The sequence below is a fragment of the Salminus brasiliensis genome, chromosome 25, assembly GCF_030463535.1.
Source record: "Salminus brasiliensis chromosome 25, fSalBra1.hap2, whole genome shotgun sequence".
Classification (NCBI taxonomy): Eukaryota; Metazoa; Chordata; class Actinopteri; order Characiformes; family Bryconidae; genus Salminus; species Salminus brasiliensis.
In genome coordinates, this window is record NC_132902.1 from 22,128,460 (window position 1) to 22,156,449 (window position 27,990).

At 44.2% G+C, this 27,990-nt stretch overlaps 2 protein-coding genes across 2 annotated transcripts in view; both read left to right on the plus strand.

Annotated features, from left to right (window-relative positions):
- Positions 1–5,762, plus strand: part of b4galnt4b (beta-1,4-N-acetyl-galactosaminyl transferase 4b) — a 147,974-nt gene extending 142,212 nt beyond the window's left edge. The window contains exons 17-21 of the mRNA XM_072670977.1: positions 1,423–1,576; positions 3,058–3,130; positions 3,228–3,381; positions 4,048–4,174; positions 4,796–5,762. Of these exons, the coding sequence (XP_072527078.1) occupies positions 1,423–1,576; positions 3,058–3,130; positions 3,228–3,381; positions 4,048–4,174; positions 4,796–4,910 (623 nt within the window). The 3' untranslated portion in view covers positions 4,911–5,762. The remainder of the gene's footprint in view (positions 1–1,422; positions 1,577–3,057; positions 3,131–3,227; positions 3,382–4,047; positions 4,175–4,795) is intronic.
- A 3,618-nt stretch (positions 5,763–9,380) lies between these two features.
- Positions 9,381–27,990, plus strand: part of abtb2a (ankyrin repeat and BTB (POZ) domain containing 2a) — a 36,260-nt gene continuing 17,650 nt past the window's right edge. The window contains exon 1 of the mRNA XM_072671313.1: positions 9,381–10,233. Coding sequence (XP_072527414.1) covers positions 9,381–10,233 — 853 coding nt within the window. The remainder of the gene's footprint in view (positions 10,234–27,990) is intronic.

The window sequence follows — 27,990 nt, forward strand, 5'->3', positions numbered from 1 at the left end:
CTCTTTATGAAAAAAAAATAGTTCTTCCAAGACATCGTTCAAAGAGACATTTAAATTTTTAAAGATTGCATTGCAGTCATTAATCCTAAAGCAAAAGCTATTAAAAATCTACATCATATATCAGATTTTGTGGAGTCCCACAGGGTGCTGTGTTAGGGCCTATTGAACGATTATAAATAACCATCACTTGTTGTAAAGGTTGTAAACAATTGAACGATTTGTTAGAACCATGTTTCTTTATGAAAGTGGTTATTAGTAGCTATTAATATTATATATCATATACCAGATTTTGTGGAGTCCCACAGGGTTCTGTTTTAGGGCCTATTGAACTGATGCAAAGTAGAACAGTAATGAAGTGTGGGTTAGAAATAGGATTCAAAGTGTTTAAGAGGCTTAAGTTCTTTAATGTAAAGGTTTCTCACACTGACACATCTCTGCTGCTCTGTCACAACCATGTTTCTTTCTGAAACAAGACGTAGTTGTTCTATGGAGTTGCTCAAAGAGACATTTAAAGAACATTGATTTTTGGTTGTGTTCACCAGTAAACATTATTTGAGATTCTGACATGAGTTTCTGATATACCGGACATGCAGATTTGAATAAGTTTGAGTTCCTGATATACCAGACTTGCCGATTAAGAATGATGGATTATGACTATGATGAAGCATGGATTGTGATTTTAACTTTTCAGGACATAAGAGGTTAGATAATGCTGATGTGTGTTCAGTTTTATGAGGTAGTCTGCTTATATACAGTACCAGTCAAAAGTTTGGATATACCTGGTTGAATGTGTGCTGATCATCATGTTAAAAAACAGTTGATCCAAATGCTAGGGTGACCATATTTTTTAACTGGGTATCCGCTGTAGTTAGGACGTCATGGCTGTGGGGGTTTTACGTCAGCCTAAGTTGTAAGTTGACCTGAAAGGAGCTGATTGGGTCATACAGGCTATTAAGGCTATTCATTGGTCTTGCTAAATAAGTAACTGCTTATGTATTAATGTACATTAACATTAACTGTAGCTGCAGGGTTTAAGAGGTATTTCCATCTTTACACAAACATAGTCCTTCAACTTAGGCCTACTTGAAGCCCCCCAGCCACGACCTCCTAACTACAGTGGATACCCATGCGTCCCCAGTGTCCTTTTCTTAAAAACAAAATTCTGGTCACCCCTGTACTTGAATCCAATGTTTTTTTATTATTATTATTATTATTATTAATAAAGATTATGATAAGTGCATGTCGTGCACACCTGGTGTGTCCAAACTTTTGACTGGTATCGTAGGTGGGGGGTATCAAGCTAAAGTATGACCATGTGCCACTCAATAATGAAATGAGATAAGTCACTGATGAGTGAGAATTAAGGTAAATCGCCAGTAATCAGCCTAAATGTGTGTGATGTGATCCCTGTCTCTCCGACAGTGAAGAACCAAGCCCGCTGGGTTCAGCAGTTCATCTTCGATATGGAGCTCCTGCACAGAGAGACCAAGGACGACAACTTCAGCATTATTATTGTGGATTTTGAGAGTGAAGATATGGATGTGGAACAGGCCCTGAGGGACAGCACTGTGCCCAGGTGAGAGCCTGCATGTTCAGGCCTACTTACACAGGCCATCTGCATATGCCCACAAAGCCACATGGGAGCTCCATATCAAACTCCACGCAGAGGCTCGATTTGTCACACTCTTAAGGTTAGCACCTGCATGCGAGGCCCAGTCAAACACAGTTTTTTTGGGAGTTTCTTTTCTCTCTACTTTTAGATGGGGTTCGAGTTTACAGCTTAGTTCTGGTTTAAGTGTTTATTGTCTGGAAAAGCTGTAATGGATTACTTTACTGTTAAAGTTTATATCATTGATTATTACGTAACTTATAAGTTGCTCATAAAAAGCCATGTCAATCTGCACAAGCTGCAGAGTAGTCTGTAAATACTAAGCCAATACTCAAGGTCAGGGCAGGCAGGTATGACATAGCAAAACCCATGATCCGGACCAGATTGGACAGATAGGGTGAGGCAGCTGCGAGTGCAGAGTGTCTTTAGGGCTAAACCAATGCTCTTCGTCACAGCAGGCAGGGGTCAAGGCATTGGCAGGTACAATATAGCAAAATTAATTATCAGAAATCAACAAACTAAGGGTCAGAACCTGGATAGACCACACCAGACCGGATTGGGGAGGGACTAGGGATTGACTAGGGACAGACCTGACTGGACTGGGGACAGACTGAACTGAGGGTGGACTGGACTGAGGACTGGCTGGACAGGACTAGAAATGGACCATCCCAGACTGGGGACAGACTGAACTGAAGGTAGACTGGACTGAGGACTAGGAATGCACCAGCCTGGACTGCGGACCGACTGAACTGTGGATGAACTGGACTGAGGACTAGGAAGGGACCAGCCCGGACTGGGGACAGACTGAACTGTGGATGAACTGGACCGAAAAACGAACAGAACAGATCGGAGGGGGCACGGACCAGAGCGCATGGATTTACGGACTGGACCAGACTGGGGAGGGACCGGACCAGGGATGGTCCTGATCAGACCAGCGATGGACTAGGGAAGGACCAGACAGACTGGACCAGACAGGGGGTGGACCGGACCAGACAGGTAGGGTCTTTAGGGCTTATCCGATGCTCGTTGTCACAGCAGGCAGTGGTCGAGGAACAGGCAGGTACAACATATCAAAATTCATGATCGCAAATCAACAAAGAAAGTAAGGGTTAGTACCCGGACTGGACCGGGCTGAGGATGTACACAATCACCTCCCAAAATACTGGGTTTTTGCCAAATTATCACTTTAAACAGGCCCATATGGGAGCAACTCAGCACAGAGGCCTAATTAGCAATGCCCTCAGGGCACCTGCCTGTTAGGCCCAATCAAAACCAGTTGTTACCTATAATTTTACAGGAGTCTTATATAGCAAATCTGACTTGACCCGAACACAGGCCACACCTGGCATTTACCTGTGGCCCACATTCCACATGGAACATGTGACTGGTATTGGTATCGGGGGTGTAGTTCGCTCTTTGTCCCTGTTATTCCGGGTCTGTGTGTGCAGGTATGAGTATCTGAGACGAGAAGGAAACTTTGAGAGGTCCTCTGGACTACAGATGGGGGTGGACAGCATAGAGGTAAGCACATGGGAAAGGAGTACCTAATGTCACGGTCAGGTGTTTCTAAAGTCTGTAGGATTGTAATAGATGGAATATTCTTTCTGGCGCTCCTCAGGACAGTCACAGTATCGTGTTCCTGTGTGACCTGCACATCCACTTCCCCATGAGCATCCTGGAGAGCATCAGGAAGCACTGTGTGGAGGGAAGGCTGGCCTTTGCCCCCATCGTCATGAGACTGGACTGCGGGAGCTCGCCTCTGCAACCAAATGGTATACATGAGCTTGTTTAAGGAGGGTTTCTTAACCTGGAGACAGTCTTGGGTCAGGCTTTATCTGATTTCTGTAGCTTCCACCCATGTACTGAAAAAACAAGCTCTGCCCCAGCCTGGGAGGTCCCAGGGGGTGGTGAGAGTGGTCCTATAAAGGTCCTTAAAATGCCTAATGAAACACAGAGAAAACTATTTAGTGGTTAAAGCACTGGGTTATTGATCACAGGGTTGTGGTTTCAGTCCACTAAGCTGCCACTGTTGGGCCCTTGCTGTGGTTGCTGTGGTCTGGCTGACCCCAAACTCTGACCCCGACTTTCTGAGCTCTGATACGTGAAGAGAAGAATTTCATTGTACACTGTTAAGTCTATAAGATCCTTGAGGAACTTTTGGAGGGTCTTCAATTTGATACTCTGGACTATATTTAAGCTCTGTCGAATGGCTCCACCTACTGGCCATGTAAGATAAACTGATGCCATTTAATAATAATGCAATAATAACCCCCCTATGTAAAGCCCTCCTAAACTGCCACACTCCTTCCAGACTGGACTGGCAGTTCAGCTCATTAATTCTTAAAGTTTTAAATGTGTGTGTGGAGACAGGTGGTGGTCAGCAATGAGGGGGCACTGTGAACCATTGTAATGAGCACTCTTGTCCTCCTCTACTGTAGGCTACTGGGAGGTCAATGGCTTTGGCTTGTTTGGCATTTATAAATCAGACTTTGACAAGATTGGTGGGATGAACACAGAGGAATTTAAGGACCGCTGGGGAGGAGAGGACTGGGAGTTCTTGGACAGGTAAGAATAAATATATTTTTTGCTCATTAACAATCAAAAGGTGTCCAAATATTGTGTATTTCTTTGTCCTCTGGAGCTACACCATATGGACAAAAGTATTGGGACACCTGATCATTCATTGTTTCTTCTGAAATCAAGGGTTAAAAAAAAGGGTTGCTCCTGCTTTTGTTGGAGTAAGGGAAGTCCAGGGAAGAAGACTTTCTGCTAGATTTTGGAGCAACATTGCTGTGAGGATTTGATTGCATTTAGCGACAAAAGAGATTTAGTGAGGTCAGGATGTTGGATGATCAGCATCCCACCTCATTATCCCCAACTTCCCAACACAGAGAACCCAGTTCTTCCGCTGCTCCACAGCTCAATATTGAGGGGGGTGGTTTTATACCCCTCTAGCCCACGCCTGGCGTTAGGAATGGTCCACAAGGTCCATGTTTATATGCTCCAGAGAGTCCTATTGTATTGACAGGAACTTAAAGGAGCTGTATGCAATCAATGGAAGGGAATGGACTAGAAGAGGACTAGGGCAGATGTTTGTGGACATATATTGTCTATTCCTTTAGTACCATTCCTTCAACTGTTTCCCTCATTACTTTCCCTGTCTGTCTTCTGTCCCTTCACTTTCAGGGTTCTGCAGAATGGTCTGGAGGTAGAGAGACTGAGACTAAGGAACTTTTACCACTATTACCACTCCAAACGGGGCATGTGGAACACTCCTATAAAGAAGCCAGCACAAGGCTAGCCACCGAGGACCCTGCTGGGGACTTGAGGTGGTCCTGTTAAAGCCCCTGGAGCTTTCCTGAAGCTGCTCCAAGAGTTACAAAGCACAGCTCGTGGGTCTTACACACTGTGTATGCCAGCACAGACCTGTGAACTGTGGTGGAATGGAGAATTTCTACTTGGCTTAACTGTGATATGATGTACTTTTTTTGTCCTCTGAATAACTGGAGGGGGCTCAGGAAGTGCCAGTCACAGCAGCGAATGGCAGAACTTTCTGAAGTTCTGGAGCTCATATTGTGATCTTTTTTATTTTTCTTTAATAGAGAGAGCACTCAGGTATGACGTTATTTTGGGATTGTGGGTTAACGTGTAATTAATACGGAGAAATTACAATTTAATTGGTGCTTTCTAACATTGACCGTCTTTTGTCTTTCTAAATAAGGGCAGTGGAAAAGATTGTCCCATATACTGTATTGTACTCTCTCTATATATATATATCTCGTCCACTTTCTCTCTCTCTATCTCTCTTTCTCTCTCTTTCTCTCTCCCTCTCTTTTCTTCTCACTCTCTGTCTCTCTCGTCCCATTTCCTCAAAATTAGTGGCTGAATTGTATAGCAGGCAGATTTTGTTTCCACTTCTGATAGAAAGGTGCCAAACTGTTGACCTGTGCCCATAAATGAGATTAATAATTAATGTTGCCCTATAAAGAGGTTGTGTGAAGAAGATGAAGAAGAAAAAAAAAGATAGTGGTCACTGGTGCCATATTTAAAGGCTAATTTCTGTGAAATTGTTTGTAGAGAATTTAAAGAATGTAAATTAATCTCCTTTTCTTTTATTTTCTTATTTTTAAGAATAAATGGAGGAATACCTTAACTCTGTGACTGTTACTTTAGGGTCATTCTGCATACATCCACAAGAGGGCACTCGTGTACCCTTAACCAACAACTGGTATACAGTGGAGTTTAATGGGTCAAGTCAAGTCAAGTCAAGTGGGTTTTATTGTCATTTCAACTACATACAGAGTACACAGTGAAACGAAACAACGTTCCTCCAGGACCATGGTGCAACATAGACAGTGCATACAAGACACAAGTGCAACACAAACAAACAAGTGCGGACAGACAACACAACACAGTACAGACAGAGGATAATAAATAATGACTGTAGTGTGCAAATTGTGCAATGTGCAATAAATAGAGTCCAGTGAGGTAGTAAAGTTATTAGTGCAAATGCTTGTGCAAAAAATGCTTCCCATGTTATCTGGGGTAAAATGGTTGGAAAGAGAGAGAGAGAGAGAGAGAGTACATGTACCAGAAAGATATCAGTTCAGAAGTTGAGTTGTGTTGAGGAGTCTGATGGCTTGGGGGAAGAAGCTATTGCAGAGTCTGGTCGTGTTGGACCGGATGCTGCGGTACCTTCTTCCTGATGGCAGGAGGGAGAACAGTCTGTGTGAAGGGTGGGTGAAGTCATCCACAATGCTGGTTGCTTTGCGGATGCAGCGGGTGGTGTAAATGTCCATGACGGAGGGGAGAGAGGCTCCGATGATCTTCTCAGCTGTCCTCACAATGCGTTGGAGGGACTTGCGGTCAGAGGCTGTGCAGGTCCCAAACCAGGCAGTGATGCAGCTGCTTAGGATGCTCTCTATGGTTCCCCTATAGAAGAGGGTGAGGATGGGTGGAGGGAGACGGGCCTTTCTCAGCTTCCGGAGGAAGTAGAGACGCTGTTGGGCTTTCTTGGCTGTAGAGCTGGTGTTCAGGGACCAGGTGAGGTTCTCCGCTAGGTGGACACCAAGGAACTTGGTGCTCTTAACGATCTCCACAGAGGAGCCGTTGATGTTAAGCGGAGAGTGGTCCGGTCTTGATTTCCTGAAGTCAACAACCATTTCCTTGGTCTTCTCTACATTCCAGTGAAGGTTGTTGACTGTACACCAGTCTGTCAGCTGCTGCACCTCCTCTCTGTATGCTGACAAGTCGCCTTTGCTGATGAGACCCAGCACAGTTGTATCATCGGCGAACTTTATGATGCTGTTAGAACTGTGTTTCGCAACACAGTCATGAGTCAGCAGGGTGAACAACAGAGGACTCAGTACACTGCCCTGGGGTGCCCCAGTGTTCATGGTGATGGTGCTGGAGCTGCTGTCCCCGAACCGGACTAACTGGGGCCTTCCTGTCAGGAAGTCCAGGATCCAGTTGCAGAGGGGGGTGTTGAGGCCCAGCAGGCTTAACTTCCTGGTGAGGTTCTGTGGGATGATGGTGTTGAATGGGGAAGGTAATACTGTACTCTCTGGTAAAATGTGTATGATAGAAGCTGATTGGTAGACAGACCAGGTTGGCTGAAAGAAGGCTGATGAGAAGCACACAAAAACACCCCAGTTCAATCTTTCAGTCTGATTGGCTGGGATGTGTCAGATCAACTGATAAACACAAAATAAACTTCAAAGTGAAGGTGCTACATTTTCACAAAGTGTTTCACAGCAATAAAATAGAATAGAATTGAATAGAACGAGGCAAATAGAACACCACTAGAAAAGAACAGAACAGCAATATAATAGAATACAGTTTAATATAACATTAATAGAACAGAACATCGATAGAATAGATTATAGCATCAATAGAATTAAACAGAATAGCAACGGAACTGAATAGAACAGCAATAGATAAGAAAAGCAGAACAGAAAAGCGAAAGAATAAAAAACGAAAATAACATCAATAGAATAGCAATAGAATAGAATAAAACCTCAACAGAATGAATTAGAACAGCACCAAAATAGAATAGAACAGCAACAGAATTTAATAGAACAGCAAAAGATCAGAAAAACAAAAGAATTGCATAAAACAGCAATAGAATAGAACAGCAATAGAATAGAATACAATAGAACAGCAATAGAATTTAATAGAACCACAACAGATTCGAATAGAACAGCAACAGAATAGAACAGAATAGACTTGAATAGCAACAGAACTAAATAGACCAGCAACAGATCAGAAGAGAAAAGCAATAGAATATAATTGAAAAGAACAGAAATAGAACAGAACATCAATATAATAGATTATAGCATTAATATAATAGAATAAAAGAGCAATAGATCAGAGCAGAAAAACAATACAATAGAAGTGAAAATAACAGCAATAGAATAACAATAGAACTGAATGGAACAGCAATAGAATTGAATAGAACAGCAATAGAATTGAATAGCACACCATTAGAACAGCGAGAGAATGAAACAGCAACAGAATTGAATAGAACAGCAACAGAATTGAATAGCACACCATAAGAACAGCAACAGAATTTAATAGAACAGCAATAGAATTGAATAGCACACCATAAGAACAGCAAGAGAATGGAACAGCAATAGAACTGAATGGAACAGCAATAGATCAGAACAGAAAAGCAATGCAATAGAACTGAAACAATAGAATTGAAAAGACAGGTGATGTGATTCGGGTAGCGACACCCATCACCATCATTATGGAGAAAAATTATTATGTTTTCTACAATGAACTATTCCACACTAGCAGGACAAACAGTTAAGAACAGCTCTTAACTCTAAAATTATTAAAAATAAATTGAATAATAAGCGTGTACAAGATCAGTGAGTGAAGAGCAGTAAAACAGTTCTCAAGAACAAGCTTCTAACGTCTGGTTCTTACCTCCACCACTGAGAGTGGTTCTGATTGAGCAGTTTTTCTCTAGAACAGAGACTTTCACACCAATCTGAGAGAGTTTATCTACATCATTAGTCTAAGCAGAAACGCTGAGCGATCGCTGGGACCCCCCTTTAAACTAAGCCCCTTTCTCCTGGGACAGGCTTCAGTGATCAGTGAACTCAACTGATCTCCTTTCATTTGACTTCCTCCGTCCTGATTGGCTGAAAGTGGGCCGTACCTTCGCTGTGATTGGCTGAGAGGCGGCTTGAGTGGCATGCGAACACGGGCCAGCTGTTCCAGCGCACTGATTGGCTGGGAGAAGGCTGTCAGCTGACCCTCAGGCAACAAACTTCTCAGCTGTTTCTCCTCGCTCTGCTTACACGCGCTCTCCTCCGCTCGGCTGCGGGTTCACGTGCTGCTCGGTTGCGCAAACACAACAGCAGCAGCCTCAGAGATGGGCACGTGTTAACTGCAGTCTTCTGAAGGTTCTTCTGAAGGTTCTCCTGAAGGTTCTTCTGAAGGTTCTTCTGAAGGTTCTCCTGAAGGTTCCTCTTAAGGTTCTCCTGAAGGTTCCTCTTAAGGTTCTCCTGAAGGTTCTTCTGAAGGTTCCTCTTAAGGTTCTTCTGAAGGCTCTTCTAGGGGGTTCTGGAGTTCGGCTGCGGGTTCACGTGCTGCTCGGTTGCGCAAACACAACAGCAGCCAAAGAGATGGACACGCGTTAACTCCTCTGAGGGTTCTTCTGGAGGTTCTTCTGGAGGTTCTTCTAGAGGTTCTTCTGAGGGGTTCTGGAGCGCAGCAGGATCTCGGCACTGTTCCACAGGTCCCTGTCAAACCCACCACCGAGATGTCAGCTCTAAGCAGCAGCATGAACGTCAAGACATTGGAGGATCTGACTTTGGACTCAGGCTATGGAGCTGGAGACTCGTCCGGGTCCTTGAGCCTGTCCTCCTCCAAGTCCAACTCCCAGCTGGTCTCCGCTTCTCACCGGTGCCACTGGTGGCAGTGCTCGGGCTCCATGAACAGCAGGCACGGCAGCTGGGACACGGTGAACACGGTGCTCCAGGAGGACCCCGAGGACATCTTCTCCAAGTGCCCGCGCCTGCCGGATCTGGAGGAGTTCCCGTGGACAGAGGACGACGTGGACTCCGTCCTGCGCAAAGCTGCACCGCGCGCGTCCTTCACGGCCGAATTCGTGCGCCGCTTCTCCGCGCTCTCCCGCAGGGCCCTGTTGCGCGTGGCCCGCGAGGCGCAGCGCTTGAGCGTGCTGCACTGCAGGTGCACGCGCTTCGAGATACAGAGCGCCGTGTCCCTGGTGACCAGCTGGCGACTCGCGGAGAGCTGCCTCGCGGCCACGGTGAAGGCCATCTCCCTGTACAGCATGAGCTCGGGCGAATCCCTGCGCAGAGGGAAGTCTGCGCGCTGTGGCCTCACGCTCTCCGTGGGACGCTTCTTCCGCTGGATGGTGGACACGCGCGTCTCCGTGCGAGTTCACGAGCACGCAGCCATCTGTCTGGCCTCAGCCATGGAGAGGCTGATGGAGGAGATGGTCGGCAAGGCACTGGAGGTGCAAGGTGGAGGAGGTGCGCCCTGCTGCACCGTGCATGTGGACGCCCTGGAGGCAGCGGTCAGCAACGACGCAGAGCTGTACGGCCTCCTGCAGAGCTACGAGCATCTCATCTGCGGGAAGAACGCCAACGGTGAGGAGAGAGTCCAGACAAATGAGGTCTCGAAGAGGTGGTGATATTAGGGCTGGTTTGGAGATGAGCGTAGAGGATAGGTGAGGGGTACTGATGTTTGAGAGTGTTTGATGCTGAGGATTAAGGAGTTTGGTGATGGTAACGGGTGGTGGTGTTTTGAGAGTGTTGAATATTGAGGTTTGGAGACGGGTGGAGTTTTGGAAATGGTCGGGGTGGTAGTGGTGTTTGATGCTTAGAGTTTAGGAGATTAATGATGGTGAGGGGTGGTGTTGGAGAGTGATGCTTAGAGTGACAGAGTTTAGAGATGGGTCGGGTGGTGGTGGTGGTGTTTGATGCTGACAGTGAAGAATTTTTGGAAATGGTCAGGGTGGTGGTGGGGGTGGTGTCTGAGAGTGCTAGATGCTTCAGGAGATTGATGATGGTGAGGGGTGGTGTTGGAGAGTGATGCTTAGAGTGACAGAGTTTAGAGATGGGTCGGGTGGTGGTGGTGTTTGATGATGACAGTGAAGGAGTTTTGGAAATGGTCAGGGTGGTGGTGGGGGTGGTGTCTGAGAGTGCTAGATGCTTCAGGAGATTGATGATGGTGAGGGGTGGTGTTGGAGAGTGATGCTGAGAGTGAAGGAGTTTGGAGATGGGCCAGGGTGGTGGTGTTTGATGCTGTGACTTAAGGAGATTGGTGATGGTTAGGGGTGGTGATAAGGTTGTGAGAGTGAAGGAGATTGATGATGGTGGAGTTTGAGATGTGGTGTTGAGTGATGACTGAAGAATTGACAGTGAATATGAAGGAAGTCAGTGCTGAGTGGTGCTGAGTGTGAAGGATGTCAGTATTGAGTGGTGCTGAGTGTGAAGGTGGTCAGTGCTGAGTGTGAAGGGGGGCAGTATTGGGTGGTGCTGAGTGTGAAGGGGGTCAGTATTGGGTGGTGCTGAGTGTGAAGGGGGTCAGTGTTGAGTGGTGCTGAGTGTGGAGGATGTCAGTGTTGAGTGGTGCTGAGTGTGAAGGGGTCAGTGTTGAGTGTGATGGTGTGGTGCTGAGTGTGAAGGGGTCAGTGTTGAGTGTGATGGTGTGGTGCTGAGTGTGAAGGGGGTCAGTATTGAGTGGTGTTGAGTGTGAAGGATGTCAGTGTTAAGTGGTGCTGAGTGTGGAGGGGGTCAGTATTTTGTGGTGCCTGGTGTGGAGGATGTCAGTATTGGGTGGTGCTGAGTGTGAAGGGGGTCAGTATTGGGTGGTGCTGAGTGTGAAGGGGGTCAGTATTGGGTAGTGCTGAGTGTGAAGGATATCAGTATTGGGTGGTGCTGAGTGTGAAGGGGGTCAGTATTGGGTGGTGCTGAGTGTGAAGGATATCAGTATTGGGTAGTGCTGAGTGTGAAGGATGTCATTGTTGAGTGTGATGGTGTGGAGGATTTCAGTGTTGAGTGTGATAGTGTGGTGCTGAGTGTGAAGGGGGTCAGTATTGGGTGGTGCTGAATGTAAAGGATGTCAGTGTTGAGTGTGATGGTGTGGAGGGGTCAGTGTTGGGTGGTGCTGAGTGTGGAGGATGTCAGTGTTGAGTGTGATAGTGTGGTGCTGAGTGTAAAGGGGGTCAGTATTGAGTGGTGCTGAGTGTGGAGGGGGTCAGTGTTGAGTGGTGCTGAGTGTGAAGGAGGACAGTGTTGAGTGTGATGGTGTGGTGCTGAGTGTGAAGGGGGTCAGTATTGGGAGGTGCTGAGTGTGAAGGGGGTCAGTATTGGGAGGTGCTGAGTGTGAAGGGGGTCAGTATTGGGTGGTGCTGAGTGTGAAGGGGGTCAGTGTTAAGTGGTGCTGAGTGTGGAGGGGGTCAGTGTTGAGTGGTGCTGAGTGTGAAGGGGGTCAGTGTTGAGTGGTGCTGAGTGTGGAGGGGGTCAGTGTTGAGTGGTGCTGAGTGTGAAGGGGGTCAGTGTTGAGTGGTGCTGAGTGTGAAGGGGGTCAGTGTTGAGTGGTGCTGAGTGTGGAGGGGGTCAGTGTGAAGGGGGTCAGTGTTGAGTGGTGCTGAGTGTAAAGGAGTTTGGGCTGTTTGATGATGTTGAGGGTGCCAGTATGTGCAGGTTTTCTGCTGCTTTCTGAACCTGTTGTGCATCGCTGAGGGAAGGTCTGTGGCATCAGTGAAAATGATCTCTTTCAGGTGTCTGGTTCCTCATGTAGGAGCACGCTGAGTCCCGGGTAATTACACATAAACACTTCCCAAAGCTGCAGAACCACAAACCTGTTATTATGTAGGCTGCTGAAGACTGGAGACGGTGGAAGACTCGTTGGCTTCTTCTTTTGATGTCTGGGACAATAGAGTGGCTGGAGAAGAGAGAGGAGAGAGTTGTAGGCTGATGGGGGTTAGGCTGTGGTTTAAATAGATTAGAAAGGGGTTATAGAGTCACTCTGTATAGAGTTTAGACCAATGTAGTGGACGCATTAATGAAAGGGTTAAAGCAGTGATTATACAGTCATGTGAAAAAATCTGGACACCCCATGAAAACCTTAGTCTAGATATTTGATCTTCATTTGAAGTCTGAATTCTGAGAGATAAAAGCAGATCATAGAACTAAACACTGTAAACTACAAACTGAATTATTCACTAAATGTAATTAATAGATGGATGATACTTTATGTGGGATGATAATAACATGGTTAGAGAGGAGTCTGGAGGAGCCTGTCTTATTTAAACCTCAGACATGTAGTCTGGTCTGCGTTGATTATTGAAGTGAGTGGTGAAGACCACCATGATCACCAGGTCCGAAGAGCTCTCTGAGGCCTTCAGAAAGAAGGTTGTAGAGGCAGATCTGGAAATGGGAGTCTGGGAAGGGGTTTCAAAAGATCTCAGAGCAGTTAGAAAATTGACATCCCCCCCCTGTCCACTAAATCATTTACTAGTGGAGAACATTTACAACTCCCAGCATGGCCAGATCAGGCCGTCCTAGCTAGTTCAGCCCAAGAGCACCTCAGGAGACCTCAAGATGAGTAAAGAAGTCTCCAATAGTCCTAAAATGTTGTTGCCACAGCTGATGTCAAAGTACAGCATCTACCTTCAGAAAGAGACCTGTTGTGTTTTTTAGACATGGCAGTTGAAGTCCTAGTATACAACATGGGCAAAAGTATTGGGACACCTGCTCCTTTTTGCTCCAATTGTTTCTTCTGATATCAAGGCTATTAGAAAAGAGCTGATCCTGCTTTTGTTGGGGTAACTGTCTCTACTGTCCAGGGAAGAAGGATTTCTACTAGATTGTAGAGAAGCATTGCTGTGAGGATTTGATTGCATTCAGCGACAAGCTCTTTAGTGAGGTCAGGGCGTTGGGTGATCACCAGCCCACCAGTCCAACTCATCCCAAAAGTAGAGGATGGAGCACCAACCATCATTCCAGAAAACACAGTTCCTCCACTGCTCCATGGCTCAATACTGGGGGCTTTATAGCCCTCTAGTTCATGCTTAACCCCCTTAAGGCTCCCAGAGTCCTATTCTACTGACAGTAGAATGTGAGAGTGTGCACTTGCACATCTTTGTCAGCAATGGGTGCAGCTTAAAGTAGCTAAATGCATTTATTAGAAGGGGTGTCCAAAAACATTTGGACATATAGTGTGTTGGATTGTTTTCTTGCATACCATAAAAGCTCACTGATCTCTACTGAAACAGACAGTCGTACCCTGCAGTTGGAGTTTGCACATGCCGTTTCCAGTAGCACACAAAAGCCTATTGTTCCGTCCTGAGCCATCCATGCCAAGCTGTGCGTGGACGGCAAAGTAAGCAGATACCAGCAGCGAGCTAAAAGAGGCCAGAGTGCAGAAGAATGGAAAGTCATCACACTCTCTCCTCTCGGATCTGGTTTGAATCAGCCGTTGGAGCGGCCCGTACGAAACTGCTCCTCCTGGCACGGCATAAAGAGAACGGCTGCGAGCGTAATGGGAAATGAAAGTCTTATTTTCACGAACAGGCCTCTGGAGAGGGGGAAACAGAGGGATTTGTTGGGACGTCCTGCTGAAATGGTGCATGGGCTAAGCAGGGTGCTGTAAAACAGCTGGTGCAGTTCAGCCAAGTACACAGAGCCTTTAATGGAGCCTATCGCGTCCCGTTTAGGGGTTATTGGACTGAATGAGAGGAGCATCAGTAAGCGCTCCTGTGTAGTCGTTAGTGGGCACGTTTAATGTAGAAGCTCCCGGAGGAAACGTGGGCCTGATGTGTGAGAAATGTCTGTTTAATCCCATCTGTGCGCACACACACACATACACTCGCGCTCTCTGTGTGATTGAATGTGACGGGTCAGTCACGCCAAACTGCTTCCAGATGTTGCTGCCGCTTCATTCACTGTGTTTCTCAGGTGAAGAGCAATAGTAGACAGCAACAGTCCGGTATCAGGTGGCCAATAAAATGGATGTAATAAAAGTTACTGTTTTGGAGATGTATGCAGGCGGTCAGATTTGAGGACAGCTGGCCATCTTTTGAAAATGTCCTAGCCATGTTTTTTTCTCCATAAGGCAACTGTGTCTGCATGGGATAGCATAGTGGGTAGCTCCACTGCCCTTCAAGAAGGGGTTCAGTTCCCTGTCTGTACAGAAAGATACCAGTAAGAGCCTTTGGGCAAGACTCTTAACTAGAGAGGGTGCATTAGTATTGATGGGGATCGGGCCCAGAAGATGCTGGACGGGATTTTGAAGGGGGAAAGGTAGAAATCCGGTCCAACCTTGTAATAAATCGAGTTTTCTTAGACTGACTTTGCTTTGGCATCAACCTCAACCAGTTAACATCAATAATTCTGTCTCATTCAGGCTGGATTTTGAGTCGATTTACTGGCCTAAAAAAATCATCTGATCAGACTGCGGGTGCAGGAGAATTTGGGCTGTACACTGAATACTGTAGACATTTACTGTCGGTGTAACAGAGACTGTTTAGCTGTTCCAGTAACTTTGAACACAGCAAAACATTACATTTGTAGGCATATTCTGAATAGGGGTGAGCAATTTGATGTAATATTTATCATAATAGTTTGACATGCAGATAAAATGCTCCAGTATCAGCAGGTTTTCACAACTGCTATTACAATAATGTCTTCAGTACAGTGATTTATATTCAAGATCTGCTGAGTTAAACATTCAGTTAAACCAGACTGACTGTGCTCTTTGTAATGAAGCGGGCAGTCGGTCAGTGCTATCCATGATATACATGATGTACAAGGCTGCACAATTTATAAATATATATATGCAATATATTTGATTCAGCAGTTATGTGATATTAAAAAACTGAAATTTTAACTTGGTTAAAGAGATATATGTAATGAAAAAGATTACTTTTCCTATTAGTTTGAAGATGAAAAAAAGTGAAATTATGGTCAAAATAAGATAATCAGACTTCATACAATACAAATAATACAATTATGAGTAAGTGATCCCAGTGTCACTGCATCTCTCTCCACCTTCTTTCCTGGTCTGATTTTAAATATGTACAAAAATATATTAATAAATAAATAAAATAAAATATATATATTATTTGGCACAAGCATCTTCCCAAGATCTAATGGACATGGCTGGCCACACCATGGCTGGTAAGAGGAGGCGTGTGTCAGTCTTCAGGCTCCCAGTTTAGAAGGCATATATATACATATATATATCCAAAAAAATCTGAAATAAAACTTAAAATAACAGAAGATCTCTAAAATGTAAATTGCATCAGATGTGGTACGTGAGGTGGAAAGAACCCAAAGAACAATTACTGAATTAATAAAAATATATATATAAAAATCTAGAATATAAGAAGGTTAGACATAAACAGGGAATGTGGGAAAGCAGAGTAATTTAAGAAAAGTAGCAGCAATCTAATCACAATATGAGATGAGTGTAGCAGCATGAATGAATTAATAGCAGTAGCTACTAATAGCAGTCACTCTTAGTATCAGTTTATTAATGGATTCATAAATTTTCTTATGAGGAAAATGTTAGAACACCCCCACACTTATTACTTCTTAAAATGCCTACATTTAGAATCCGGTGCATGTTCATGTCTGAGCGTGATCAGATTTGCTAAAGGTGCAGTGTAGTCCTGCTGCAGACTGTCCTCTAAACCCCCTAGACCCCATATATCCCTCATTTTTCACAGATTGTCTGTTCTCACCTTATTTATGGACAAACTTATCAATCGCTGTCGCTTTGTTGGGTGATTAGTGGGTGGGAGTGTGGAGCGAGGGCTGATGATGCAGAACAGATTGAGACATGGTTGGCACACCCGCTTCCATTCAAATGGGGCTCCTTCATATGCCCAACAGGCCGACATCTGGAAACCCTTAAAGCCTAAATGACCTCCCCGGCTCCTACAACAGAATGGCCCTATTTTCTATTGTGTGAGTCGTTCTGCTGCTGGTTCGCTCAGTTCTGTTTAGTTCTTCACATCCGTGTGGCCCTTTGGTGTCCATTGTAACAATGTGAGTTATTGGCAAAGGTCAGATATTTTTTATTAATTAACACAGAGCTCATACAGTGTTTCTGCAGATTGTGCTCGGTGATTTAAGGGCAACCTTTGCAGTCTGCTGAGAGTATGGGTTCACATGGCTTGGGAAAGTATGAGGAAATATGGTAGCACTGAAGCCAGCGATTGGAGGGGAGGGGAAAACCCAGCTGAAGCTATATTCAACCCACAAACAGTTGGCAGAATGTCAAATATGATTTTCAAAACAAGGAACTCCCTGAAAACGGGGATATTAGCCATGGGTGAGGCTTTAAATGATATTCCTTTAAACCACTGCAGGCCTGGGTTCATCTGTTTATTTCATTTGTTAAGTTTTTGAATTCCTCTTGTTTTCTCTGCACTGCTAAAGCTGTCAATCACAAGTAGATACCTTCAGATCTGCCCAGTCAGAGCTTCTTCTCCTGAAATCATGAGTAATAATAGGAATGTCTCCACCCTGAGCTTCAGTAACAGCCTCTTCTTTTCAGTTAAGGCTTTATACTCTGCACTGCTGTGAGGATTTGATTGCATTTAGCCACAAGAGGTTAGGTACCGATGTTGGATGCATAATTGTGGATCACAAAAGGCACTCCAGCTTAACCTGAAAGTACTGGATGGGAGCTCCATCACTCCAGAGAACACAGCTCCTTTGCTCCACAGCCTGATAATGGGATCTTAATGCTCCTTTTGCTGGTGCTTGGTGTTGGACCTTGGCATCCCATTCTATTAGCAATGCTTTTCTTTAGCGATTATGCAGGCTGTGTGTGTATATGCACAATTGAAAACCTGTGTTAGCAGGTGTGTGCACCTTAAAAGAGCTGAATTTAATATCTTTTGAAGATATTGTTATTGATACATTATTAATAACAATGGTAACAACACTATATAGACAAAAGTATTCGGACAACTGCACATTCATTGTTTCTTCTGCAAGCAGATGTATTAAAGAAGAGTTTCTCCTGCTTTTGTTGGAGTAACTGTCTCTACAATCCAGGGAAGAAGGCTTTCTACTAGATTTTGAAGGAGCATTGCTGTGAGGATTTGATTGCATTCAGAGACAAGGGCTTTAGTACGGTCAGAACGTTGGCTGATCACCACCCGACCTCATCATCCCAGAAATATTGGATGGAGCACCGACCACAGCTCAATGCTGGGGGGCTTTATGCCCCTCTAGTCCATGACATTAGGCATAGTGCAATTGGTTCATGATGTCTATCTGCTCCAGAGAGTCCTATTCTATTGACAGTACTTCTCTACAGGGACTAGACAGGCTGTGTCTGTGCGCATTTGGATGCAACTTAAAGTAGCCAGATGCATTCATTAGAAGGGGTGTCCACAAACATTTGGACATATAGTCCTAAAGTATCTTCGGCCTCAGATAGAGGCAGTATCTGATTGTGAACTGAAGTGTACAAAACAGGAGCTGTGGAAGAGTTGCTCCACATCTAATTTTAGGAGGAGCTCAGTTACAGTCATGACTGTGACAGGGCCTCAGCGGAAATGCTAGATTGCATCAGAGCTCATTTCTTTTCAGATAGTATCAAAGATGTCAACTGGAAACACTGGGAGTGAGTAAACGCACCCTGTGGCGAGGATCCAGTCATTTTCCTCAAATTTGTGGATGAAAGGAAGCCATGATACCCGTGGATAAACACTGAGGGTCTATCAGTCGGGGGCTGTGCTTGGCTGCAACGTTAAACAGGATATTAGAGGAGAGCTTGGAAAATGAGGGGTTACAGGTGAGACACGGTTCACATCAGCGTGGGCCTGCTGGTCTGATTGGCTCAGTGGGAACTAAAGTGGTGGGAATAGGGGGTTTGGTCTGTGTTTTTAAGCCTTGCAATCATCACTGCTAATTACCCTCAGAAAGTGTCCGGCCTAGACTGCCTAGCTTCTTTGAGCCTTGCTGCAGACGAAAAGACATTAGAGCATTTCCAAAGCACGGGCAGTTGGGGACCAAATGTGTGTTTACAATCTGAAATTTCCTTTGAAGAATTTGAGTGAGAGGCTCCTTCAAGGCGGCGGAGAGAATCTAGTGCAAGCCCTAGATGCTGTGTTTAACAGCTTGCGGGAAACTGGATTAACAGTTATTTAGCTGCTACCCAAGCTTGTAGTGTTGTTGCTGCCTAAGACGTTCATTGGGAATGCTTCTGTAGGGCTGCACGATATGCACACAACACTGTATTGCGATTCTGAGGTGCTGTATACTTAATAAAGTACTGAATCTGGGTGCATGATATGGGCTGCCCTGCATTTTTCTAATCAGCACACCACTGATTTCCATGACAATCGTGTACGTAAACTTTTAACTCCAGCTGTATTCACATATTCAGCCTATGGCAGGTAAGCTCCGCCCATTCCCACTACAGTTATAAGGAGTGTTTCAGCCTAGGCTGATTTCAATTGAGCCAAAAAAAAATGCAGTGCATTAAATATGCATTATCTACAGTATCTTCCTCACGGCTTTTTTTATTTGTACCTTCTATCAAGTGGCTTGGGCAAATGCTGCAGACTCTGCAGGGTCAGCAGCTGTCCTGCCTGCCATCGACCTTCCTCACCCTCCTCTTTGCAACACAGCCGCCTTCTAACCAAGGACACCTGCTCCAGAGAGGTGTCCTGGAGCTCTAATATAAGCTGGGCATTTATGAAGGTAGCACATCTTTTGTTTATATGTCAACTATACAGGAACCTGCCATTCTATTCCTGTAAGGTGTGGCTGTAAAGCTGTACGCTGACTCAGCTGTTGACTGCCTGGTGCCCTTTGTGACTCCTGTGTCGTGGCTGATTAGTGTCCTTCGTGTGTTGAATCTGCAAACCTACAGTGTCTGATGTTGTGTGTTCACTCAATGGGTGCAGATCACATGATGAATAATGTTAAACCATGTGGGTCATCCAGTTCTTGTTGTTTTACCAATATACCAGCTTCACATACTAGGTACCAGTATACTATTGTCCAAAGGACAAAATCTGCTGGTTTTGGTGGTAGCCAGTATACCAGCTCCCATTGCTAGTGACCAGCATACAAACTATCATTGATAGTGACCAACATTTTGGTCCAATATGTTGGTCACTAGTGTGGGAATGGGAGCTGGTATACTGGCCACCACCAAAACCAGCAGATGTTGACCTTTGGAAAGTAGAGTGCTGGTAACTAGTATGGGAAACTGGTATGTTGGTTTGTCATTGCTTGTGACCACCATACTAGTGTTCAAAAGCTGGTTTGGGTGGTGACCAGTATACCAGCTACCATTGCTAGTGACCAACATGCCGGCTTCCCAATGCTAATGATCAGCATACTAGCCTCCAAGACACAACGTATGCTGGTTTTGATGGTGACCTACATAGTGGCATTCCATTGCTAGTAATCAGCACACCAGCTTCCCATACAAGTTACCAGCATACTGTTGTTCAAAGGGCGACCACCAGCTTTCCATTACTAGTCTGCAGAATGCAGCATATGCTGGTTTTGATGGTGACCAGTATACTGGCTTCTCATGCTAGAGACTGGCATGCCAGCTTCCATTGCCAGCGAACAGCATACCCTAAAAATATCTTCCCATGGTAGTGACCATAATGCTAGCCTCCAAAACACTATATATGCTAGTTTTGATGGTGACCATCATACCAACTTTTATTGCTAGTGTCTGGCATGGCAGCATCCTAAGCGCAACATATGCTGCTTTGGCCGATGGGCGTCATACCAGCTTCCCACGCTAGTGACCACATCAGTATCTTAACCACAACATATGCTTTTGTCTATGCGATGCTGGTTAATGTTGTTGTTGTTGTTGTTCTAGCCGGCTAAAATCAGGGTGGATCAGATCTAATGAGCTTTATTTTGTATTTGTGTGAAGAAACGCACTATTGGAACGGATCCGGCCGAATTCTGAAAGCAGCCCACACCTTTAAGACATTCTGCAGTGAAATCCACACGAGCTCTGTTTCTGAGCCCTCGCTGGGGAATAGCACTTAAATGACTTCCCTGAGTTCTTAACAGCTAATAAAACCCCAACTATGTGTTAATCAGCCAGCTGAGGGAAACAGGCCCTCGTTGCTACACCTCCCAGAGCCACAGTAAAAGCCTCGGGTGGATGAGGTTTAGCCAAACTTTATGTCTGCGTCACAAATGTGTGGATGTCTGTCATGCTGCAAATCAAACCAGCCATGAATCGAATGAAGGATTGTGACGGATTAGAACTCAAGATTTGTGAGCTTTAGGATGGCACTCGGCCTGTGGAGGCATTAGTAGCTCTGTTGACACTGGCGTTTGGGTGTGAACTTTGACCAGCTGGACTTTAGTGTCACCATGTGTACCAAATAAATGACCAAACTAAAGGCTTGTGTTGTTTGAGAGGCTGCAAATAGCCTAAGCAGTTGTAGGGCCATCTATTTGTCTCCCTGATGTCCACTTATAATATTTTGTGTGGATTTATGAACCAAAAACAGCCATATTTCATTTTTTCAGTCATTTTTCAATGTTTACCCCTTTAGTATAGGATGTTTTTTTATCACTGTGCCTTTAACATTGGTATATGTAAATCAAATTAAATTTATTTGTATATCGCTTTTAACAACTGGTGGTGTCACAAAGCAGCTTTACATAATCAGTAATCAAGAAAAAGGCAAAAAATGCATTGACTACTTTAGAGGACTAAAAAGGCTAAAAGCTAAAGCTAGCAGTCCAGGTGAACAACTGAAACGCCTACAACTGGCTGAGGAGATCGATCCACAGAAGCCAATGAAGCTAGCCGAGTGCTAGTCAGATGCTAAGCTAAAAGCTAAGCCTACCAGACGCTACTATAACCTCTTGCTACAACACGCTAGCTAACGGCACACCATGCTAACTAGACATTTGAGAGGACCAAAGAGAGGAAGAGCAAATCTATCCAATAAGACTCAGGAATAATTACAAAAAAGTACAGTGTTAAGCTAGGCTAGGCTAGGCTAGCCTGGGGTGGGCTAGGCTATGGCTGTCATGGTGTATGTAGTAAATCATTTGTTTAGTTTTTTTTCACAAGCCCGCCATTAAAGAAGAAACTGCCTGAGGTATAATAACAGGGTTGTAAATAAGCTCGTAAAAGCCTTTTTTTAGCCCAACCAAAGTTGCATACTTGTTATTGATACATCAAAACTCAAAGATACTCAATACATGATTTCTTTGACATCGTTAACAGTGTTCACATACTATGTCAAACTTTTTTTTATGAAAAAAAAAAATAGAATTGTGATTTTCCATGATATGAGCACTTGGTAAAAGTGATATATGATATTTTCCCACATTACACTTCCTTTAATCAACTGCATGCATCATATTAATTACATGTCATATTATTTATTCAGTGGTATTAATATTCCCTTTTAACACCCATTCCATTACCCCTGGGTTAGCGCTGGAAGGCCGATGATGGAGCGCCGTCTCTCCTTTAACACAGCACTTAGCAAGGCCTAGAAACTTTGATTAATATTTTAGACTGACGAGCTTAATTACATTAAACCGTTCCTCGGTGACAGCCCTGTTAGCCAGCGAGAGCTTGATGAATAGCATTTTAAGTAATTATGTGATCATTACGGGGAGAGCTTTTGCCCTCTGCTTAACCCCCACATCAGGAAAGCCACTTCTTTCCTATGGCATCCCGAGGAAGAGCTGCTACAGTGTGTGTTTGGGGCTGAATAAAGGGGGCAGATGGAGACGGTGTGGAAGCTACGGGAGTAACGCAGAGCTGCTCCTGCTTTTTCCATCCGCTCCTCCACTGGGGCTTCGTTCAAGGCTTGGCCGCGGCCCTTGGTGCCTTTGCCAACTGGCAGCCGCGACCATGACCACACTCTGCTCCTTTGTGTTAAGCTGGAACTGGAAACTGGCAGTGAGGTCAAAAGGTTAAGAGCAGAGCATGTGCTCTCTGATCCCACCTTCTGCGTGTCACTTTTACACACTTAAAGCTACACTGTGTACTTCCCAGTCTCACAGGGCATATACACACTGGGGCATATATCCAGAGTTATATCACAGTTGTAATATGTCATTCATGAAATTAAATGTAATTATGTAATGGAACTAAAATAAATTACATGATTATGAACGTGGTATTGGTGTTAATAACTGGTTAATAATAAGGTTAATATGTAAGTAACTGGTTAATGTGATCCATTATTAACACCATTTTTAACACCATTAGATCATTAGTTCAGGTCCTTAAGTATTTGGACACCTACACGGTTTTTGTAAATTTGCCTCAGACAGTATAACCCTGTTCAACCCACTTCAGAATTCAGAATATCACCAAAAAACACCAGTGCCCCAGTTCAACTGGCAGCCATACATGACATAACAGTGCCTCCGCCATGTTTGACAGATGATTCAGTATTGCTTTCTGTCCTTCTCCATACTTAATTAATTAGGTTAATTTGGATTCGTCTGTTAAATGAATCTTGTTCCCGAACTAGCCAGGCCTTTTCTGATGTTTTCTAGCAGTCTGATCTGGCCTTCCTGTTCTTAAATGTTCTGTTCTATAATATCGTCATTGGTTGGAACATGCAGTCGCTCCTCTGACCGTTGCTGTGGAAAACGCATGATTTTCCTGTTCCTGATAATGTTGAATTACTAAATTTATTTATTAATTATGTTACTCGGCCAAAAATGTGATAATCATCATGATTAAATTATTGAATGATTTGACAGCCCTAGTGATTACATATATATAATACATATATATGCTATTAGCATGTACACTGAATGTTTGCCAACAGCATAGTCACTCTAGTCTTTTCAGCATTTAAAGAAATACTCCAATGTTTTTCAGCCAATGCATTTCAGTGTGTTCTGTGTGCTCTTGTGTTCAGAACAGAACATACATTAGTAGATGTTTTTAACCACCTTTCGTTATACCTGTCAGTTTGAGAACATCTGAGGAAATTACAGCACTTAAGAGCAGCAGTTCTGCTAATGCTCCCCGTATCCAGTGCTGCTCAAAGCCAATGCTCAAACACTATACATGCCTGAGGGGCCCGTCGTGGTCACGGTCACGGGCTGCATTGTTGTCATTTAAACAGATGTGTCACTCCCTCATTCTGATATAGCGTAAAAACATCTGATTGGTCTAGCTGAACCTGTGCCAGGAAAGTGAGGTCATCCTGCCTTCCAGCATTAAAAGCAGACTAGGAATTTAAACGCATCATATTTTTTAACAAGACAGTAATATTACTTCTGACCGCTGTTGAAATGTTTCAGCCCACCATAAATAGATATTTTGATGTGGTTTAGGAGTGAAGGAATGAAGAGCAAAGAGAAAACAAATAAAATTATACATATTTTTTATTATATATATACAGAATTATATATTATATATATGCAGAAATACAAAATAATATATCTACAGAAAGTCGTCCCTGTTGGCTCAAAGCCTTTCTGCTGTAACTGACGGGAATGCATTTAGAAGTAACCCGATGAACTAAGATAACATATGAAAATTAAAGCAGCCTGTGCAAAAGTTTGAACACCCTAATCATTGCAGATGCTGATGTGTTTTGGCAAGGTCTCAAGCCTTGATGGGCAAATCAGGCCTGAGGCTTCTCGCCAACAGTAATTAGGACCTGGCAACTTATATATATATTACATATATGTGTGTGTGTGTGTGTGTGTGCGTGCGTGCGTGCGTGCGTGCGTGCGTGCGTGCGTGCGTGCGTGCGTGCGTGCGTGCGTGCGTGTGTGTGTGCGCGCGTGTGTGTGTAAATTCACATGAATTCTAATCTGGCTGTCCAGACTTAGTTGCTTTGCTATGTATCGGATTTCAGTACCACATATGAAAGGCTAGGTTTAGACTGCAGGCAGATTGGACTTGTTTCTCAGATCAGATCTGGTGAGAGGACTGTCCGCAGTTTGCAAGTGACCAAATTGGATTTGCGTGACCGGACATCACAAACCTACCTGCACGGGTTGCTGTTAGCGCCTACGTCGTCACCACAGCAACCTGTGCAGGTAGGTTTGTCGTGGTCATTGTCTGTGGTGTTCAGAGTGACCCGAAAGACTTCCAAAGACTTCTGAAATCCGATGTGAGGGTCTAGAGTGTCCAGACTATTCAAACCACCTACAGAAATTGGATTTCATGTGGTTTTTGCCTGTCCAGAATATCAAAAATCAAGCTGGATACAATCTTGAGATCGGATTTGGGCTGGCAGTCAAATAGAAGCTTTTTTTGTATTTGCAAATCGTATTCGTATTTGTACAGATGCGTCAGTCTAGACGCTCAGAATCTGATCAATCCTATCACCTTCTCTTATACTTCTGCTTGTGAAAACAGCTTGTTAGCACCTACGTCGTCACCACAGCAACTCATGTAGATTTACGTTTACATTTATGGCATTTAGCAGACGCTCTTATCCAGAGCGACTTACAAGGTTACTCGTATTACAGAGGAGGGTCAGTGTAGTGTTAGGAGTCTTGCCCAAGGACTCTTATTGGTGTAGCGCAGCATAGTCACCCAGACCGGGAATCGAACCCCTGATCTCTTACAAATAATAGTGCGGACAGTCACCAGATCTGATTTGCTTCTCAAATCTGATTTGTCTGCAGTCTAAACATGGCCAGAGTGGCCCAAATAAAAACGTGGGATTTAGTGTGTTTTTGCCGTATGACGAAAAACGATCGTATTTGGGTCACTTTTACCTCCTACCATACAGCAGATATGGCAAATAACAGTATTGGGTACATAGTGTGCCGCCTAGTCACTCAGTCCTCTGGAGCAATCGCTGCTTATTCAATCAAGACCAGCCATGAGCGGCTGTCCCCCGGGTGTTTTGGGTTTGAGGTCCAGCCCTACATGCTGCCGTTCAGCTTGCACTCTCAAAACAGCAGCGTGGAACACAAGGCCTTTGTGCCCCGCTCAGAATGGAGCTGTTGTGCTGCTGTGTTACACTCTGACTGACTCACTGTTTTCACACCATGTTGCTTAAGAGGGGAAAGGAAAATTGGTCGCTCCTGTTTTAGTAAATTAGGGTGGCCATGTATTGGGGTTTGAGGTGACTTTCTTTCGGGTATTGTTCAGTAAAGAGAAAGCTCTTTTATGAGGCCAATCAGATCCAACATAGACCAACATAGAGATTTTCTTTTAAAACAAACAGCTGGCAATGAATCTAAATTCAGTGCTAAATCTTATTAAGGTGGCCTACTTGCACTGAGAGGAGCTGTGTTTGTGGCTGCAGGTTAAGCTGAAGTTAGGGTGTTTAACTTTTAATCAGATTATAGTTATGAAACAGGTTTTTGACGTCGTACATGAAAACACCCCACCTATCTTTTCTTTCTCTATTGTGTTATCTTTTTGGCCCTTGGCCCACGACAGACAGGGCCATTTTGGCCTCCCAAGACTTGACACTGATGCTTTTTCTACTACTAACTGGGTCAGGGTCACTTTACAGAAGATACTGTCTATCCTTGTAATTGTAGCATATTTGTTATCGGTTGTGAGAAGAGTGAGGTCATGCAGCGCTACGTACAATACATGGACAAAAGTATTGGGACATTGGGATGTTCTTCTATGGTCCGCCGGCAGGCCGAAAGTGTTATTGCAAACCTCTGGTACCAGAGAATAGCCCCACTAGTTTTTCCAGAAGTCCCTGTAGTTACTGACTAACAAACCTTAGTGTGTAATAAGCCTTGGAGTGTTCTAGCTATGTTAAAGAACCACGTTTATCACCTTTAAGCGTTTTTCTAAAGTTGATACGTCTCATCCAGTTGTCGTAATGAACATTATTAGCAGGATTTTAATAAATACTACAGTTTTCCCTTTAAATCAACTAAAAAAAGCTGTGCACAAATAGGACGTCCCATTGAAGTCCAAATTAGCCCATAAGGTTAAAAGTCTGTGACCTTTTGCTCTGCCAAGTTGTTAAATGGTCAGCAGAGGGGTCAAGAAGGGAAGTGAAGCTGAGACCAATGACTTGGTGGACTGTGTTTCTGTTGGGGACTGTTTTTCAGAACCACCTGTTGGAAGATGACACATGCTTCTATCCAAACGAATGTTTGTGAAAGACACTGACCGCTGGCACTTTCTCACACGGGCACTACAGTCATCCTAAATCCTCTGCACGACCTCTCTACACTCCTGAAACTGGGGAGCTGGAAGTAAATACATCATGTGCCTTGATAAATTAAGGAGGGTTGGAGTCTGTGAGATTGTGCTATGGTAGATTTAATATTTGGCTATTTTAATATGCACTGCACTTAAGTGGTTTTCTTGGTGCATTAGTGCCCCACACTGACTCTTCGGCACTCACGGCAGCTTAACTTCTGGGCTGACCTGGCACACAAATGTGAAGTTCCCAGCATCACATCAGTACTGTGTGTGAGAGAGAGTGTGTTTGTGAGAGAGAGAGAGTGTGTGTGTGTGTGTGTATTTGATTTGTAGCTTTAAGTTTGTGTGTGTGTCAAAGTCAACCTTAGGCAGCTTGATCCCTTTTTTATTTTTTGCACGTGCAATGCCATCTGCTTTCTCAATGCCAGGAGCAGACGTGTGTGTATTTCTGTGTGTGTGTGGGTGTGTGTGTGTGTGTGTGTGTGTGTGGGTGGGTGGGTGGGTGTGCTTGTATCCAACAAAAATTATTGGATTATTTAAGGAACATGATATTTATTTATTTATTATTTAAGGAAAATGATAAAAAAACATGATAGGTAAATAAATGAGTTGAGGTTTGGAGCTATTTTACCAGCGGGAGAACCGCTCGCCTTTCTCTGTTCTGAAACCAGCACTGAAGAACCCATTCAGAACCGAGAGGAGGCTAACGCTAATGCTAATACACACACACTATAGAAACCCAAATCACACACAGCACATTTACCCACTATAAACCAGCTATTTCACACAAGTAGACCAACCACAGATACCAGTCCAGAGTGTGTAGCACTACACACACACTTACACACACACAAGAAGTGATTGTCAGGGAGGAGAGTCAGACTGGATTATAAGATATTAAACACAATAAAACATAATTTTAAGAAAAGTCTCGACTAAACTAAATCAGTCAGTCCAGAAAGTCTGATTATAGAAACTGAGATTGAAAATAAAGGGATTTTACTGAACCCATTAATCAGCAGCTCGTCTGATCTAAACTGTGGAGCTGGATTATTTATACACACACAGAGATCAGATATCAGTATTGGCTAATACTCAGCATTAAGAGACTCTGGTCGGATCCGGGGGCAAAATAACCTGATGGGACAAGCCCAGATGTTAAATAAAGTGATATGAAATACTATTACATTTCTTCCATTCAAAAAAATAAACTCTAATATAATCCCTAATATGTGTGTGTGAATGTGTGTGTGTGTGTG